A 20623-nucleotide genomic window follows, 5' to 3' on the forward strand; every position below is an offset into this window, starting at 1 on the left:
AGGGACCGAGACACCTCTTTCCTTCATGGTTGGGGTCTTATACACAAAACCAGACATACCATCAGGAACATATGGCAAGACAAAGGACTTTGCATAGCCTATAATCGTAACGACGACAAAACTTAACTTTACAGATCTTGTCAGACTTTGCTAGGGTTAAATGAATGCTTTTGCAGACAAAGAACAGATATGACAGAGAAAGCATTTATTTTAACTGCAGTGCAATGGAAACCTCAATCGTTTTCAAAAGCCAGCTGGGGGAGAAGTGACTCACATAGCTTGTATACAGGAAGCCTCTTTGCTGTTTTCAGTGCTGAATTTCTTTTTCTCTGAATATGTCACTTGTGTGAGTACAGCAACGCGTTTGGCAGTAACATCAACATGGAGAAAGACATGGTTCCTGCCCTGAGTAGCTTACAGTCTAAAATGTGACATGGACAATAATATGCCAACATATAACAATCAGCTGAACTATCATCAGTCAGATATAAGAAGAACTATTTTAACAAGCAATCGGAATACCAAATATATATATAAAGGGCACAGGTAGGACAGAGTGGTGACTGTTCTGTTATGTTCAGAGGTCTACAGGCATGAAGGGTATTGATGGGTTTCTTGAGTGAGTGATTTTACTTTCTTTGGTGAGGCTGCTCCAGTTTGTGCTTCCTGAACAAAACCAAGGAAAATTAGATTAGAATTTAGCATTCTTAAATATTCCTAGGCTACATGCTCAAACACTGGACAACATTGAGATAAATGAATTCCCATGTAACAGAGGAACCCAGATGTGGGAGAAGCAGCATGAAAGAAGTGTTAGATTCTCTGTCCTGCTGAGGCACTGGGTCTCCACATTACTTTACAGCTGGTAAAGTCTCTGGCAGCTACCTCAGAGGTAGAGTTAGGTGGGAATCACATGAGTTCTGGAAAGAGTGTTATCACATGCTGTATCTGTGATCAGGAGGGAGTCCCTTCATCCAAAGCAAAATATGCTGAAAATTCCACCTTTCTTGTAGGCCAACAGTTTTTCTCTAGTAATTGTCTGAATTTGTTTCTGTGCAGAGGAGAAGTAACAGCAGCAGGAAAAGGAAAAATCTAAAAACTAAGTTTGAAGACATGCTGGCAAAACTTAAGCAATGCTAGATGCTCACAGTTGTATATAGGCAGAAATTCTGACTCCCAGATGTTTCCTGATTTGAGGTTTTAAAGTCACATTTGGCTTAGTTTCTAAGGCAATCAGTAATTTTATAGTGCACCGTATTTCTTGTCAGGCTCCTGTCCCTTCCCCAGTTTCACTGAATCACAGAATGGTAGGGATTGGGAAAGACCTCTAAAGATCATCTGGTCCTACCACCTTGCTCAAGCAGGGTTTACTGAATTTTTTTAAAATTTCAACTAAATTTGAGAGAGGGTTTCATTTGAGACATAAAGATCCTAAGAAATTCAATGAAAACAGTAGGCGAATGAGAGAGGAGGGGGGGTGAATTCTTATCCCAAATGAAAGAGAAGTTGCAATGAATCCAACTGTTAAACATACTCTGGCCAATCAATTGGGCATTTTGTGCATGTACGCTGACCACTTAAGCAGCACACATCTTTCATGCTGCTCTTTGCACTACTCATACTTTGGGGACACAGCAGAGAGAGGAGCTGCAGTACGAAGATGCAAAGGAATATGCCCAAAGCAGATACCAGAAGTCCAGCAGGGAGGAGAAGGTCATAAGAGCAATGGGGAATGGATTGAAGGATCTGCAAGCTTTAGTGGATGTTAAGGATCATAGAATCATTTTGGCTGGAAGAGACCTTTAAGATCGAGTCCAGACTTTGTCCCAGCCTGATCAAACATTAGACCATTTCCCTAAGTGCAACATGCACCCATCTCTTAAACACCTCCAGGGACAGTGACTCCACTTCCTCCCTGGGTGGCCGTTCCAATGCCTGACAACCCTTTCAGCAAGGAAATTCCTCCTCACATCTGGCTTGAATCTCCCCTGGCACAACTTGAGGCCATTTTCTCTTATTCTATTGCTTGTTACTAGGGAGATTAGACTGACCCCTGCCTCACTACAACTTCCTTTCAGATCGTTGTAGAGAGCAATAAGGTCTCCTCTGAGCCTCCTTTTCAACAGCCCCAGATCCCTCAGCCTTTCCTCATATGACACATGCTCCAAATCCTTTACTAGTTTGGTAGCCCGTCTCTGTATCCCCTCCAGAACCTCAATGTCCTTCTTGTAGAGAGAGGTCCAAAACTGGACACAGTATTCAAGGTCTGGCCTAACAAAGCTGAGTACAGGAGAATCACAGGCAGCTATGTAGGAAAGTTAGATTTATTGATGCCTCAGAAATGGAAAAGCAAACAGATTCACTAAGGGTAATAGTTCTGACTAACTGTTATGAGTCAAATGCATAACACCTCTTTTTTGGTTTTGGTATGTTCTTTCTGTTCTTGTCATTGCATATAACAATGTAGAGCATACAAAAATGTCACTTTAAGAACATTTAGAAACCGCACTGAATATCTTAATAGTTACCTGAAAACCTGTTCAAGAAAGAATGCATCACAGGGAAGTGTACTAAGACTCTTCTTGCTCCTCCACCTCTTCCTTTTCTTCTGTCTCTTCCTGCTTTTCTGATGTCTCTTCCTGCTTTTCTTCTTCCTTTTTAACAGAAAATAGTTATCATGTAGGAACTGGAGGAAAAATAAACAGTCTTGAAATGTAGAGCTCTGTTTTTGCAACTGTTCTGTTCATAGTAAATGTAGAGCTATTTGATCTTAGAAAATAGAACAGAGAAGTAATGTCCAGAGCTTTTAATCTTAACATGCCAGGGATCCAACTTTGTGGAGTTAATAGGCAAGTACTGGAACATAAGAACCCTCTTCTTAGAGGTTGGAACACAGTACATGGTGAATCCATAAAGAAAAGTTCAAGATCAAAATGAGAATATTAAATATATGTAAGTGTGACAAAAAGTTTAGTATTTCTTATTTTATGCTTTCTTGGAGCAGTAAACAAGTCAAGATGCATGGCACAGAAACTAAACTCATGAATAACCTGAGAATTGTTCAGAGTCAGATAATACAACCTTGTTTCTGTTTCAGAAGTTGTTATTTCTCTCTTTTAGATAGGAGAAATGGCACAACTTAAAGGCAATAGCCCTTTACTCCAGCCAACCAAGTGAACCGAAAGTTACCTGAAAGCTAGCATTTATATGACACAGACAACAATCTGTTTACTGTCTTTTAAGAGTCAGTAAATGGCATTTTAAAGTGTAGTCCTACTCTGGAAATTGTATTGTAGGCTTCTCTGTTCTTTCCCTTACAGCAAACTGTTGTTCAAAGGCACTCTTCCTGTGTTGTACAAGATAAACAAGATTTATCCCAAAATGTCATACCTTCATATACCACTTAGACTTCAAAAATTATGGGAATTTCTTCCTAACATAATCAACCAATCAAAGAATGCTTAATTAGTTTTCAGTCAGGACTACAGGTAGTATGAGCTGCACAGACCTCGGGTTTTCCTCTCAGACTCATACTCTGAGAGTCACATCTGAGTCACTAAAGTAAAATCCTGCTTGAACGTGGCCTTGGGAACAAACGTGTTGTAATCAGATTCCTGGTTTGAACTGTTCTTTCCCATGGAAATCTATTGCCCTTAAAGGATCATCCCTGCAAAATCAGAAACATAATACAAACTTCTGCACAAATCCAAACCTCCAGATCAGCTGGATCGGAAGTTCTTGTGCCAAAGGAATATTGCCTCATTCAGTATCTCCCCCCAGGAAAGGTGCCTTTCATTACCACTCTTGGAAACAGAGCCAGGCAATCCCACAGATGAGAAACATGTTTCAGATATTAACAACTTCAGTTCAAAACTCCAGTCAATTGCCTTTTTCAGAAAAAAAAGAGGTATTTTTCTTGCTTGAAGCACTAGTTGGTAGTGCCAGGGTGTACAAACCAGCCATTACAGCCCTAGCCAGGCTCACCGGGAGCCACTGTGCTTTTGGCCATGGACACAGGAACTGCATTTCAGTTGCCAAGTCCACAATACATAACTCTGACAGCAGAAATGTATGTATACATATATATATACACACTCATATACAGATATATGCGTGTATGTATGCATACACTTGTAGGTATGTACGTATTGCAGTTTGGAATTGGAAAGATGTGAATGTCTCCTGTTATTAATTGCAGATTTATAGTGGAAAATAGCCTAAAGTAATCATTAATCTTACTGAAGAAATATTTACACCTAATAAATATTCAAGGCATAAACTTGCAATGCTGGGCAAAGCAGAAAAGTATGTAAGGATTTGCACCTGGGTCTTACAAATTCTGGCAAGGAAAATATTTCCTTTAAAGGCAGAAATTGTCAGAGTAGCTCTTTTACACTCACAACACCAAAAATATAGTAAGCATGGTGTCAGTTAGAGATTGTCAAAGATACAGTTGGTTTGGGAGTCCTTGGCAAATTTTATCAAATAATCTGTGAAACCAGATTTCTCTTCCATTTACAGCTGTTAATGATTTAAATGCCTATCTTTGTTCCCAAACAAACAATAAGACTATGATATGACCAATAATAATCTCTAGCAGAATGTAATACTGGGATATTTAGTTTCATGAATATGAATTTACTAACTTTTGAGTGAAGCAATGAGACTGAAGAGGAATTAAATGCACACAAACAAAAGCACAATATCCAAATATGCCATACCTCTGTTGCTACATGTTCCTCCTTGCCTTCCTACATAAGAGATACAAAAAAAAATGTTTAAAAGGTAGATCAAAAAAAGACTATCAGAGGTCATACAAGCAAAACAGAGCAGAAATTAAACATTGAATTTAAGAAAATTATGCAGAACTCAGTGAATTTATTTTGAGATAATATGCTCCAGATAAACTCACAAAGCACATTTAAGCTTTTACTTTCAAGAAGGGAGCTTTAAAATCATCAAATGCAGTTCTCTCTTTCTCAGTTATTTACCATCAAATCTTCTTCATTGACAAAGCATTAGAGCTGAGGTTTTGTTTGCTTTTTCAGGTGGGGTTTTTTTTTTGGGTAATTAGTTGGTCTCCAAAATGAAAATTAAATCAGAATTACAGAGTCTTATCTATGTTATACATCAGCACTCAGAATCTGGCTCGCAATTCTGTTAACTGTTGTGGGCTGGAACAGATGTCTTGGCTCAACAGTAATGCGGAATAAGAAATAATGCAATCTGGTTTTGGACTGTAGATTGAGCAAAAGTGATGAAGAGAAATAAAAGTGAAAAAATATATACAAATGTACAGTGAATAGAATTTAATGTCATATATCAAGCTGGTTGTTAGACAGAAGAGCTAATCTCACACAAAATCCCAAAGAGAAAGGGCAAATGAAATAGTACCATGCAGGAGGTATAAATGATCAATATGAGTTTTCATAGAACGAGTAGAGATAAGGTAGTGAACTGTATTGCCAGGGTTTATACATGGTCTGGTGAATTCCTGAGACAAGATACAGACTTGAATTATAATATGATTTTTGAACATGTTTTTAAAATAATTCTGGCCCGAAGTGAGCCTAAACTGTACTGCAAACTGATTTAACTGGGACATCACTTTAAAAATATTCTATCCTCAAACTAAAATCTAAAGTTAAAATCATGTAGTAGAAATAAAGAAACATTATTACCATCACATGTATTGACCAGTAGAGTCCTTGCTGTGCCACGTGCATAAGAGGTCACAGTCTTTTCCTCAAAGAACTCAGAAACAAAGGGACAGACAAAGCAAGAAAAATGGAGACCATATACAAACAAAATGGTTCCTCATCCTTCTCCATCAGATGATGGGGATTAGGGATGAAAAAAAGACTAGAAAGAAGTCAAAGATAAGCTTGATGAAGTGATTAGGGGGCGAAAGTATGCAACAGGTTTAAGGTGAAAAAAAAAACCCATAATCTAAAGAAATCCTAGTGCAGCTGTCCCTTGGTGACCCCAGCTGAAAGCTGTTCCTGTTACTTACTACTGGATTTGTGTGTGGGACTTTGTATTTCATCATTTTCTCCAGGCTTTCCTGGATGCTTTTGTGAACAAGGGGCTAGAGCTGCTGAAGCCTATGCGGTCAAATGTGAGGTATGTGAAGAACAATCTGTTTCACTCTGCACTTCCCTGTAACTTCCAGGAGGAAGCTGTTGGCTTAAGAGTTTTGTATTTGCAGAGGATTGTGGTCTCTCACTGGTTTCCTTAAGGCAATGCCAACTTGAGACAAAAAGCTGGAGCTTCTAGACTACTGTATCTGCCAGTAAGGGCAGCAGAAGCAGTAGGGAAGGGCTGCAGCCTCCATACAAAGAATCAAAGAACCGTCATAGAATGGTAGGGGCTGAAAGGGACCTTTAGAGATCATCAAGTCCAACCCCCCTGCAGAAGCAGGTCCACATAGATCAGGTCACACAGGAACATGTCCAGACAGGTCTTGAAGACCTCCAGAGAAGGAGACTTCACAACCCCTTTGGGCAGCCTGTTCCACTGCTCCCTCATCCTCACAGTGAACTATTTTTTTCTTACGTTTAAATGGAACTTTTTATGTTCCAGTTTCATCCCATTATCCCTTGTCCTGTCACTAGATACAACAGAAAAAAGGGATGCCTCAACTTCCTGACGCCCACCATTTATATACTTGTAAGTATCAATGAGATCCCTCCTCAGTCTTCTCTTCTCTAGACTAAAGCCCCAGTTCTCACAGTCTTTCCTCATGAGGAAGATGCTCCAGTCCCCTCATCATCTTGGTATATGGTAAGTATATGTTTATGACATGGTAAATTACTGCCAAAATTAAACCAAGCATAATTACATTGTCGTGTAAAAGACAGGACATCTCTGGAGAGTAGAGATTTCAGACATTCATTTTAGTACCTACTAATCTGTTCAGGTTTCTTTGGAAGAAACTTAACATACATTAATCATCAGCTGCCATTCCCACTACTGAGGCACTGGAGGAGCCTTCTGAAACCTGGGATCCTCCATGCAGCTCCACAATCAACACAGTCACTGTTTATTTTGTTATCTATCTCAAACTGATTGGCAAAGACTGAGATATCTTTACCTCACCAAGACTCTTGTAGAATTTTCCCATAGCACTGGTATTTCTCCTGAAAGTCACTGGAGAAAAGCTAGCCGGGTTACGTCCTGTGCTAGAATAGTTTTTAAGCTGCTTTGAAACTGAGTGCTAAATAAGGCCAAAATGCCAATACTATATTACCACTAGTGTATTAATTTAGGAGAACATAAAACTACGATGTTTAAATTATGGCATTGTCATTACTCAAAAGAGTAAGTTGACGTTCCAAAAGGGATCTGACTACTGTTCAAAAGATACAAAGTTTTGGCTGTAAAACACAGTGGGCCACTGATAAATAGGTCATCTTTCCAGAACTCAGACTAGCTCTTAAAAAGCCATAAGAAAAAGACGTGAGTGGGGAGAGCACACAGGAAGCATCTGTTCAGTGTGGTCAAGCGGCCGAAAAAGGTATGCTGGGCTGCAGAATGAGAGGAAGAGAGGGAAATACTGAACATGCTATGTTGATACTGTATGTATCCTTTAGGACCTAAGATCCAGTGGAGATATTCCAATGGCAATCTGACAGTCTCTAAATGTACTTTATAAAATCCTGGACAGGTAAGAAATGTTATTCTAGCTTTTTTTTTAAATAAGTGTAAATGAGATAGAAAGACAAAAGGCAGAATTCATCTCACTGTAGCTTCTTCAAAGTTATTCTCATCTAAACTCACCCTCTGTGTGCTGTCTGTAGTGAATGAGAATACCAGAATTTCTATAGAATGAGTCATGCTTCCCAACAGAAGTGACAATTGGGATGAACTCTGCGAGGCAGACAGATACCACATCACTGAAGCGATTTGTCCTAGGTGACATGAGAAGTGGGTAGTGAAACAGGGTAAAAAACGGTTTTTGTGTATTCCCATCAGAAGCCTCGCTGCCTGCAGTGCCGAGTACTTCCTCTAAAAACAGGTGAGACAGAAATCGTGTATTTTTTCTTCTCCTAGGAGCTAATATATAACCAGCATGATGAAGGTGGGTGTCACAGTTGGACAATGTCAGGAAGACTTTTCCTCTTCCTCATGTAAGACCAGTTACATGTTCTTACACATATACTTACACTCACCTGCACTGCCAAGACTGCAGGTGAGAAGGGTGGACTTGTAAGACTAGCCATATTTTATGTCCTTATAACCACAGAAAGATATGTACAAACACACTGTCTTGGCCTGGTGCACCTCCTCTGCCACTTCCCTCTCTGTAAAATTAAAGGCGAGTATGTTTTTTACTTACAGCTCCAATCAATTCTGTGAGAAATGGAGTGAGGTCCTTGTTGTATAGGAGTTGTGTTGCATTATGTCATTACAAAACCCCTCATACACAGCTGCCTGACACATTTGCAGACATGTTCCAGCATTCTGTTCTCATTTCAAAAACATTAGAGTGAACTGCCAGCCAGAACGGCAAGTAACCTAATCCAGCCGGGGGATGCACTGCAGTTTTATGCTGGGCTTCTCTTAAAAGACAAGGAAAAAGGTATTTGATGTCACTCACATGCCATCTGAAATGCAGAGACACAAAGAGTGCTTGCATATAATTTAAGGAAAAAATCCGGTTCCCACCAAGGACTATCTTTCCTCATTGCCATTTTAAAATTTTAAGTGGGACCTCCCAGTGCCTGGTGTAAGGCTCTATAAAAGGCTGCTTTTCCAGCTAACAATGAGTGGTTCAGTTGTCATTAAAAAGGCTAAAGGAAAAAAGCTTACAGAGAACTTCTTCCTCTGGAAAAACAATTGCAGGCAGATTAAAACCTAAAACACATTTGTTTTGGTCTTCAGTGAAAGAGATGGTGTGTTTGTGACAGGTATTCCTCTGGGACCATCTGATCTCCAAACCACCATAAAAAACATCTCCGACAAGTTTAAATGATTGATCCAACAGTAAGCCTACTGCTTTGGGAAGACAGTCACTTGACACTACAACATCAACAGACATCCATCCTTAAAGGCCAAAGTGTCAGAACTGCAGGAGAAGTAAAGCAGCTGGAGGTTTGTCTCCAGACGCAGAATCCATTTGTGCTTAGTCTCTACTGGGTCTAGAACCTGGTCAGTAACACAACCATCTCCCACTGAGGAATACACCAGCACACAACAGAATGGTCCCTTTTTGTGGGATCCATGTTCCTGGCAACCACAAGTATTTACTGATGTTAGTTAACTGCAGAGCATTATAGTAGGGAACTGAAGGAACTCAGACAGCTTATTCCAAGAATCTTTAGCGCTGTAGTTTGAGATCTTCCCATGTGACTGTAATATCAGACCATGATGCAGACAGAAGGGATAACAACAGTCTCCATTTCTGCACTGCTATGGGGTTTCTGCATGGCCTGGAGAAGATACTGTCAAATCTGGCTTGCTGCAACACCAGTCTACTCTGGTACACAACAACAAACATTAATAACTAAATTTACAAGCACTGCAAATGTTGGTCATTGACAGCAGCAATTTTTTCCACACAGAGAGGACTCAGATGTCTAGTCCTAAATTATTCTGCATAACTAGAGTCTGTTTACAATTGAGCATTTAAAAAAGGGGCAAAAAATCCTTATTGTAACAAGTGGCAAAACATAACTATTAAGTAAAGATGACTATTGTTATTCCAGATTCAGAGCAAAGTTCCATGGAGTTTTATGTAGGTTTCATATTCCAATGAGGTCAAAGAAAATGCATCCAAAAGATGAGCAGCACCAATGCTGCAATCAGTATTCTCACTCTGAGGCACACTAGGAGTGCCTGTGAGCTGATGTTTCAGTTTCATGTGCTTAGCACAGGTAAAACCCTCATATTCCAAAAGGAAAAAGGAAAAATTACCTGTTGATCTTCTGATGGTGACTGAGCAGACTGAGCCTCTTCATGAGACCCTTCATCTGCCTTGTCTTCTGTGTGTGCCTCAGTTTCATCCGTGGCATCACACTTTTCAGTTTCCTAACAGCAAAGGAGAAGTAATTATTAGCTTCAGGGCACATAACTATAATCTTTTTTTTCCTGTAAAACTCTTGACTTCACAGTTTTGGGAGGTGTTTTTCTAATATTACAAATCAAAATACACCCTTTTGAACATACTCCTGAAAAAGGAACACTTGTTGGCATGTTGATCTGTTGATAAAGGCACAGTGTTTGTACAGGGAAAACATGAATTCAAGCACTTCTTCCTTTTCAGTACATATTTGATTGTCTAACTTTTCTGTAGAAAGTTTAACACAAACAGGTGCTCACTCTGATGACATATTCTAGCTTCAGGAAAAAAAAGTCTTTTTCACCAGCATGCATTCCAGTTACACTTCATCAAGAAGTTACAGAATAAAAATCAAAAATAAACCACAGAATAAGGCATTTCATTATATACTCTCTTAACTTTACCATTTAAAATCATAGGGAAACTGATCTTCAATTCACACACCAACCTATTAAATCTATTTATTCCAGCACTGTGAACAAGCAGCTCCTAGAAGGCTCTTATTTTAAGTCATGCTCTACTTTCAGCTAGATAACTGTGAAAGGGCATGCTGGATCACACACTGTGTCAGATAAAAGGAGACCTGAACGGCCTCTAGAGGAACAACAGAAATAGGATGAAATGTGACAGCATAGAGCACAAAGTCACATTACTTGGGACAGGTAGTTCTGGGACAGAGGTTCAAAGCAGATGTTTCCATTGCACTTTGGGAGCTTAGGTGATGATCATAAAAAAGAAAAAGATGGATGTATTTAGATAATCAAGGAACAACTGAGCCATGAATGTGATGTGATAGTGAAAGAGGTAACAAATGTGATCCTCAGATGTATGAGGTGAGGTATGGCTGGTGGAGCTGAGAGCAAATATAAATGTCATTGTATAAGGCCAAGGCAAAACCTCCTCTGGATCGCTCTGTACTGTTCCAGTCACTCAGGCTCAAGAAAGAGAAATTCAGACTGGAACAGGTGCAGACCAGGCCTACAGGAATATTTGAGGGAGTCAAGAGCTTGTCTTATGAAAGGGTGACAAAAAAAGCTTCATTACTTTAATCTATTGAAAGTAATGCTGGGAGAGGATATGATGGCTCTCTAAAAATAGATCAGAGTAAACATCAGGGGGAGGATAGAATAAGAAAGAGCACTGAAATAGATGCAAAATGAGCACCAAAGATCTGTAAATACAAATTTGAATCATTGGCAGTGTGAGATTTTCTAAGAGCTTTCCAGTAAAGAATTGGAGGCAAAGGACCTATTTCATTAAAAAGGAAAATGAACATTTCTGAGAGGTATTATCTGCTGTAGTTGCCTCCTGCAACAGTGATTTGGGCATAGGGGCCTGTCCTACATCATCCTACATGCTTTGGGCAGAATCACAGAATCTGAAGGGCTGGCAGGGACCTCAAAAGATCATCTAGTCCAACTCCCCTGACAGAGCAGGACCACCTAGAGCAGGTCACACAAGAACTCACCCAGGTGTGTTTTGAATGTCCCCAGAGGAGGAGACTCAACAACCCATCTGGGCAGCCTGTTCCAGTGCTCTCTCACTCTCACAGTGAAGAAATTCTTCTTTGTATTTCTTTGGAACGTCTTGTGTTCCAGCTTGTGCCTGTTGCCCTTGTCCTATCATTGGACATCATTGAGCAGAGCCAGGCAGCTCCTTTCTCATCCCTGCAACCAACCTCTTATAACTCATCCACCTGGTCAGCTTGAGTTTTTCTCCTTTTAGATAATTTCATTTGTCTCTACAGTTAAACAAAAGCCTCCAATCATGATCTCCTGTCCTTCAAACTTCACAAGTTCTCCAATGTTCTCATCAGATATGATTTCTTCAGGCAGTGACATTAACATAGCTCTGGCTTTGAGCCACAGAGCAGACTTGAGTGAGTGCTGACTTAGGGATCTGTGTTCCATGATGTGTTCTGTGATATAAGTCATGCCCTCCTGCCAAGATGCTCTGCTGGATGGGGACAAAAATACAGAAAGTAGTTTAGAAATGTCCAGAAGCAGATACGGTAGAGTGAAGGTGAACAAAATATTTCCGCAGTTTTACCTTTTTTTCCTGAAACTTCACTATAAGATTTGATGCCCTGAGTCACAGAAAAGCCGTTTTACATGTAAGGAGCTTGCAATGAAAAGTGAGTAGGCACATAGGCTATTAAGTTCCCCTTCCTCTCTGTGGAGGAAAACAATAGCAAAAAAACCAATCTATCAGCAGCAATCTTCTCCCTCCCTGCAGTCCTTCCCAGCACTGCCCTACACCTGCCCTCCTGGCAGCAAAACCTTTTCCAGGGCTGCATGGTGAACTGGAGCAGGAGGCTGATCAAGATTAAAGCTTTTAAAAGGAAAACATTTCTATCTGTCTCACACATTACACAGCTGCATGAATGTTTTTGCCAGCATGTGGGGGATGCTTGGGGTGAGCAGCTGGGAGTAAGTAGAAGGAGCCAGAAGAAGGAAGAAAGAGAAAAGACTTCTTTTTCTGGCAATATTTTCACATTTCAAGTACACATAAAACTGTGGGCTCACTGCACTCCGATGCTGGTGGCATCTACTGAGACTTTTGGCTTAATTTATCTTTTACTTTTCCCCCACAAGCCAACAAAGTATTTGAAAATTAAAATATGTAGTAAAGCAGATATATATTGAAAGACTTTTGTGCCATGTTGTATTAACGTTTTATTTTCTTCAGAAAATGATAACTTCCTTACAAATAGTTTCCTTGTAACAGTTTCTAAAATCAAAAGGATACTGTTAATGCAAATGAAATGTATTAGATGTTTATTTTCAGTATATATATTAATATTTCATTTTAAAATCTACGTACTCAATTTTTTTTTGGCAAATACATAAAGCATATAAAAACTGAAAATGGCATTCTAATTAAAATGAACCTATTGTGTAAAACTATCTCAAATGAATCATCCACTTACAGAAAAAGGAAAGAAAAAAAAAAAAGGAAGCTGAAGGAACTAAACTCCAGAAGCCAGAACACAAGTGAATGTGCACACACACACACAGAGTTCTTGTTAATTATATGGAGAATTGTGATGTTTGGAATATCATCATCGCACTAGCTCTCCATAGAAACACAAAATTTAATTTTTAACTAATTTAAAATGAAGTACCATTTATAAAGACTGTCTGACAAGTAATTTTCTCTTTAAATGAAATGCACATACTGGAAATTTGTAATTCAAAGCAATCTTAGTAAAAATCTTCTTCAACCAAAAGACTACAGCTCAAGTATCTACCGATTTGGGGATATCAAAATCATGGATAATGAGACCAAGAATGCTAAGATTGAGGACTTAAGTATACAGAAGATTTGAAAACAGACTCTCAGCTTAACTAAATCAGCTTCAGAGTTCAGAGAGTAATTGCAAACCTATACGATCTTAGAACCTTTACGGTTGGAAAAGACCTTTAAGAAGAAGCCAGAAGAGGAGGGTTCTTCCTGTTCCTTTTTTGTCTTCTTCTTCTGTCCTTCTTCTCTGGTTGGTGGTGGTGCAAGGAGTGGGAAGAGTGAGAGAAACAACTATGCAGACTCCAAGGTCAGTGAGGAAAGAAAGGAGGAGGTGTGCTGGAGCACAGACTCCCCTGCATTCTACAGAAAAAACTGGTAAAGCTGATATTTGTCAGCACTTTGCTAAAGACCCCAGACCAGGGACAGAGAATCATTTTGCTGAAGACTCTGCATCAAGGGCAGAGACTCTTTTTGCTACAAACCCTGAATCAGGGGCAGAGACTCATTTTGCTAAGAGCCCCCAGCCAGGGGCAGTGATTCACTTCATTAAAGATCCTGTGCCAAGGGCAGTGACTATGGCCGGAGGAGGCCGTGTCCCATGGGAAGAACTCAATATTCACAGAAGCTGTAACTGTGTGGAGGAACCCACAACAAAAAAGCTCATTAAACTTATGCCCAGAAGAGGCCATGTCCCAAGGGAGGGACCTTGTATCCACAGAAGCTGCAACTGTGGTGAAGAATCCACGCCAGAGATATTCACCAAGGACTGCGTCCCGGGGGAGGGACCCTATATCAGCAGAAGCCGCAGCTGTGGGGAACAACCCACACCAGAGAAGTTCATTAAGGGCTGTGTCCTGGGGGAGGGACCCTGTATCAGAGCAGGGGAAGAATGCCAGGAGTCGACCTCTTCTGAGCAGAGAGAAGCAGCAGAGCCCATGTGTGAGAGACTGACCACATCCCCCATTCCCTACTCCCCTGAGCCATTGAGGTGGGGGGAGGTAGAAATATTGGGAGCAGTGAGCTGGGCCCGGGAAGAAAAGAGGGATGGGGGAGGGAGATCTTAAAGTGCTGGTTGTAATTTTCTCATCATCCTACTCCCTTTTTGCTTTTGTTCTGTTCTGTTTCTTGTAGGTAGTAGAATAAACTTTCCTACTTTCCTCTCCAAGTCAAGTACTGGAGTCTGTTTTGCCCGGAACCGTAACTGGCAGCGAGCCCTCCCTGCCCTTGTCTTAATCCACAACAACCTTGCTTATCTTTTTACTCCCATTTTGCTGGGGCCTCCACCATCCTAACAAGGGTGGGGGTGAATGGGGGCGCCGAGTAAGAGACTGTTGTAGTGCTTCTTTGCTAGCAGGGCCAAACCATGACAGCACATCACTGTTCATTCCACTAATGCCAAGACTAAATAGTTTCATTCAGAGATCTACCACTAACTTAAGTGATCATGAGTCAGGCATATAACATAGCTATCCTCTAAATCCCAGCCTGTCATGAAATCTGTTTAGAAGACCAGGTGTTCCTCCAAGTAAGAAGGTATTTCATATTAATGGACTCAAGAATTTATTAACACAAACACTGTGTCTGCTTCTTTTAAGCACACAAAACTGTGCTACTCATCTCTATTAAATAATGCTTTAGCAAACATGATAACCAGTGTCATGAGGAGGCAACAGGAGAGAGAGGATAATGTGAGCTAATTAACCTTTTCTGAAGCAGCAAACATACGTATTGATTTCTCATAATGTCACTGAGTTGTATGAACACACAGCACCCTTTAAGGATAAAAATGTACTTGGTATATTAGAAAAAGATGAAGATCTTTGCCTGACTCCCATGGTGATCTAAGCAAATAGAATTTAGAGCTTCAGCTGTTCCACCAAGATCTGGAGAGGTTGCCATACAACATCCAGGCATCTAAATACTTTATTGTGTAGGATCTAGAAACTTCATTGGATCTGGAAGCAGTGATAGACACAGCAAGTGGCCATTTGTAGAATGGTACCTGACCTGTATCCTTAGGAGAAGTCTGAAGATGACTGGCTGCAGGGAGGCATAGGTGCCTACTTAGGGAGCTGCCCCCCAGCTTATTTTCTAGCCAGTCTGGTAAACTTTGGTGTTGATTTTCTATTTCCTACTGAAAAAAAAATTACAGCTTTTTTTTTGTAAGTAAGAGGATACTTACAAAATTGTGTAAAGGCTACTTTGCATATATACTGTGGACCTGAGAAGGATCTCCTTTATATCCATTTGTATTCAGAGCTTTTTACTTGTGTCTTAGAGTCAATCTGAGCTTTAGTGACAACTTTGGCGTGTCCTAGACATATCAGACTCAACCTGTAAGTACAGATCAGCTTTCACAGTAGGCTCTGGCACCACTAGAACTCCAATGTCTACCAGTAACAGTTCAATGTAAATACTAGACAAATAGGTCTGGTGATCAGTTGTATCCATCTAACTCAGAGACAAGTCAGGGCTACAAGAATGAGAATCTGCAGAACTGAAACATGTATTTCACACTCAGCAGGCTGACAGGGCAATGAATTTAACTACAAGTTTAGGGGTTTTTTAGAAGTTATAATTTGTTGAGGCAGTAGCAAAAAGCTCTTCTGCTTACCCTAGAAAGTAGGCTCAAAACAGTCCTGAGTCAGGATCCTAGTGGACTAAGCTGTGAAATAGCATCATGGTCATTAAAGAGCTTCTGTACTACTGCTGCAATATGAGACAAAAAATAGATGGAAAAGGAAAGAGAATCTTCCATGGCAAGAGTATAAAACATATATCTTCATACTAATCTTTGTAATGTCTCAGTGAGGTAAAAACCCCTAGAAAGTAAATGCTTACTGACTGTTTTGTGGTGTTTCCATGCTTTACAGTTTACTTCTTTTATAAATTACCACCATATTCCAGAAAAAAAAGAAAAAATAAAAAAGCCCCCATACAAGTATTTAAGAAGAGATGAGTAGGAAACCCTGTCATATGTGTCATTAGCAACATCGCTTCCACATCTGACTTATTACTTCTGATTCATGCTGCTGGAGATCAATGACATGAGCCATCCATTGTACTTCATGCTAAGGTTGAATTGACAGCCTAATGAAAGGAAAGCAGAAGCAGTGCAGCAAGGTTATTTGTATGACAAAGCACAGTCAGACTGTCATGCAGTGAAAGTGCTGAGAAACACCTTTTCCATAAATGCTAAAACACTTGTATAGCTCTCAAATTCAGGAAGAGATTCTAAAAGGGAGAAAATGTAAATACATTTCTGTTCTTTACATGGATTCTTTAAAAACACTACCATTTATTTCCTCTTGCTGGACTGAAACAATCACCACCATCACCATCAATGCAGCAGTTAATCACTGTAAACCATATTTGCTTGCTACCAACAGCACAAACACGAATCTGCCCGGCAGACTATACCAAACATATTATTTTCAACATTTACAAAGTTGTCACGAAGTAGAAACTGTAATAGCTTCTGCTGACAGCTGGGAATTAATGAATTCTAAGAAATTGTTACTTTGCTTCATAGACACAGTATCTAACAGGATCTTGCACGAAGAAGAAGATAATATATGAAGTGAGAAGAGGGGGAAATGCAATTTTCTTTATCTCATTGACTCTCCACACATCTTTTATAATGATTATAATATGTAATACCTGCAGTCCTTTAAGCCTTTCATGGCTTTGTGGATGGTAATTAAATGAATTCTCACAAGGCCCTTGTGAGGTAGGGAAGTAATTTTTATTTCCCTTGATGTGAGATGGCACAGCTAAAGTAGAAAGTTTAAATCACTTGCTCCTTATCACAGAGGGCCTCAGTGTCAAAGACATTTATAGCAACTCTGGCGCTCCCCTGGGTATCTCTTCATCTGTAGCTCTCAAAGTACTTAGCAAAAGCTCCTTTTTCTCTCTGCTTCTACAGAAGAGAAAAAGAACAGTGACATTTACAGCAGTGTTTCACTCAAAGTTGATACACAGTTGGCAGCAAAGTTGGGCCAGAAAGCGTTATCTCATGCCCCAGGGCAGTTCTTCAGCCAGGTCACCACAGTACAGCAGTTCTCCTATCCCTCTGGCTCATCACTCTCTTGATTCATTTCTTTTGTTGAATCGCTCATATTAAAGATGGCAACATTTGATTATAATCTAACATGATCTCGGGATAAGAGAGCTGTAATGTTCTCAGTTCTAAAACTTCAAATTAGAAGAAGGTTCTGTTAAAGATAAAACACATTGCTTTCTGTAAAAAGAAGAAAAAATCCCAAATAAACATCCTTTTCTGTTGCCAGAAATAAAATAGAACATTGTCAAAATACAGTGGAAGGAGAACAATGGGTAGAATTGCCAAAGGGACTTCATGACTTTAAGTTACCTCCTCAAGGTAGAGGGAGCGAATCCCAAAGTGTCAGTCTGCATGTACACACAGAGGATGGAATGGGTCCACACCCCAGCCCCTCTGTTAGCAGCCAGTACAAACCATGTTTGCTCAAGGTTTGATGCAGTCAGGGGGAAGTGAAGGTTTCTCCTAACACACACAGCCTATAAATTGCATGAGGAAATTCTGCATTGTTTAAAAGCCGAACATGATAAAATACTGCTTTGTGTCAGTAACAAAAAAAAAAAAATCAGCTGAAGGCATGGTAACAAGCCTGCAGTGAAATAAGGGAAACATGAAGTATTCTCTAGTATTTACTGAACCAGACACCTTTTTTTTCCTCCCTTAAGAACACTTTGCTGCACCAGCTTCTAATATAATGCTTTTCACTGCCTCTTATTTGACATGCTGAGTCATTGCCTATCTTCATCTTTTATTAAAATCAAATAAATGGCCCATATAGAAAGACAGCAGTGCATACCTTTGTGCCTGGAGGAGGAGCAAGACCCAGGAATGAATAAATAATATTTTCTTCTTTAGCAGAGAAAAAGGATTCAAAATCCTAAAACAGGAACAGACAAACAACAGAAAATTGGTACCAAAAATCAAACAAAAGCACAGGAGGGAAAGATCAGCCCAGGTAAATCTTTCTTACATTAATGAGAATGACTGTGCATTTGTGCAAGTGCCTGCATTATCGAAGCCCCAGGAAGAAAATTCAGATAAAGAGAGATTCACACTTGCTGGAAAAATGAACAAATGCACAAATGTCTCCAGAGACTTACACTTTAATTATACCACCTCCACGTCAGATTCAGATAAAATTAAGCATCTCATTTTAATGTGCCTCAGCTGTACACGCCAAAGCAAAGCTATTCCCATTTAAATGTTAAAACAAAACTTGCTGGGAGTAAGAACACAAAACAGGCTCTCAAACCCTGGACAGTTTTATGGCAAATAAAAGCCAACAGTCAACATAATGGCACAAGTTAAATGATAACATGGAAATTGTTGACTTTTTTTATTGCTGCCAAGACAGGCACTCTGGTTAGAAAATACAGTTCCTTTTCAGACAATTTAGCAAAGGACTGTGTTCCCTCTGACATATATATACCAGCCAAACTATCTTGTCCATGTGTGAACTGAAGTTGTAAATCATTACGTTAAATGCTCATTTTCTCTTCAGTGCTAATTTAACTGAAAAGACATGATGGGTGGCTCCTATCTTACCATCTGGAACTTCCACAGTCTTTACTTCATTCACCTGTACAACATTCCTATTAATTAAGGAAGCTCTGCTATCACTAGTTTGTTACTGGGAAGTTCACAACTCATCTTAACACAAGTAAAAATCAACATGTTAAGTTGTATGTGATCAGCCCACAATCACAAAGCAGCTCTTTGTAGAACAAGGGACTGACTGCATGTCTGCTGAGTCCTAGACTACTGCCTTGACCATGTTATCATCCTCCCTCTCATCCCAAATGACTCCAGAAATAGAAGCCTGTACATAATAAGGTGCTGACTCATCTTTGAGACTTGTTTGTAAAGCTGGGTTACAACCTGAGTTGTTTTATTGGACTGTTTCTGTATTTCCAGAGAATAAATTATTGGCCAGGGGTAATCCTAGGGAAAGGCTGGAGTGAATGGTTTGAAGTCACTTAGATCATTCTATTATTCTATGAGTCTATGATTCTTTAATGTCAACAAGACCGGAACCAACAACATTTCAGTCCAGTTTGGAAAAGGTGAAACAGATTAACAGATAAGATAAGTGACAGACCATTTCACTGATTTATCCAAGGGACAGCTTGGCTTTCACACAGACCTAGCTACAGACAACGGGAACTGCTCAGTCTGGGAGATGCCCCAGAACACATTTTGCCCTGACTGGACAGAATACCTGCTGCTACTCCAGGCCACCCATTTCCCAAACCATCTCTTTGCTGTTTTCATATTGCTATGGGATTCTCCTTCTTACCTAGGTCTGCCTTAAGTATTTAAGAAAGCCAATGTCTGAATTCTAATCCATGAATTTATTACATCAAATAAGAACACAAGGATCTTCAGCAATTGGAAGGGCTGGAATTTGACACGAGCCTTTGACAGACCACACAAACACAGGAAACTTGTGTTCTCCTGCCTACCACATACTAATAAAATAGCCTAAGCAAACTATGGCACAACATTTCAATAGCTGGGAAAAAGAGAGAAGATTGTAACAAGGGTGGGCCATGAAGTGGACTTGATATTTTATGCGTCTTGTTAGTTCCTTGCCAGAGGAAAACCAGCAGACAGCAAATGTACTAAAAATCTCCTGAGACATATAGCCTTGTAGATAATCAGTCCTGAGGGCACAAGCAAGATGTGTGAGGGACCAAATGAACTCATTATCAGCAGAGGATACAATTTTCTATCATATCAGGTTCTCCATGGCAACTGGTACTGTATAAAGACAATCCCGTGGTCTTTCGTGGCAAATGGAAGGTCAGTTACATTGCTTATACTGAGGAGCAAGCTATTATTTATTCAGCATGAGGTAAAAGCCTGATTACAGTGATTATGGAATAGTTTCTGTATGGTATATTTGCACTCTTACTTTCCTAGTGGTGGCTTGTTCACATCTTCATTCACTGGATGACCAAATATAACTGTTTCTAACACAGGCAGTAAGAAAAATGAGCAGCAGCAATGTATTTAAGGAAAGCAATAATATTATAACTGTATGAGGAGACATAAATGGTCTAAGTGGAGGGTAGTGGTGTTATTTGTCTTTGGAATTAGTCTTTGAAAAATACAGTGAAAAGTATTTTCAAAAAGACAAGAAAAAACCAAAACTCCATGAGTTTTTCTTCATGATACGACTGCACATGCGCAGATACACTCTACTCTCATCACAGGATGATCACTGGGGAAATGCTAGACAATAAAACAACAAACTCCAA

At 39.8% G+C, this 20623-nt stretch overlaps 1 protein-coding gene across 1 annotated transcript in view; it reads right to left on the reverse strand.

Annotated features, from left to right (window-relative positions):
• Positions 1–243: 243 nt before the first annotated feature.
• Positions 244–20623, reverse strand: part of SH3BGR (SH3 domain binding glutamate rich protein) — a 30325-nt gene continuing 9945 nt past the window's right edge. Inside the window, exons 3-7 of the mRNA XM_062000960.1 lie at positions 18160–18240; positions 9916–10029; positions 4722–4751; positions 2529–2654; positions 244–666 (exon numbers count right to left, since the gene is read on the reverse strand). Coding sequence (XP_061856944.1) covers positions 2571–2654; positions 4722–4751; positions 9916–10029; positions 18160–18240 — 309 coding nt within the window. The 3' untranslated portion in view covers positions 244–666; positions 2529–2570. The remainder of the gene's footprint in view (positions 667–2528; positions 2655–4721; positions 4752–9915; positions 10030–18159; positions 18241–20623) is intronic.

Source organism: Colius striatus, chromosome 1, assembly GCF_028858725.1.
Source record: "Colius striatus isolate bColStr4 chromosome 1, bColStr4.1.hap1, whole genome shotgun sequence".
Taxonomy (NCBI): Eukaryota; Metazoa; Chordata; class Aves; order Coliiformes; family Coliidae; genus Colius; species Colius striatus.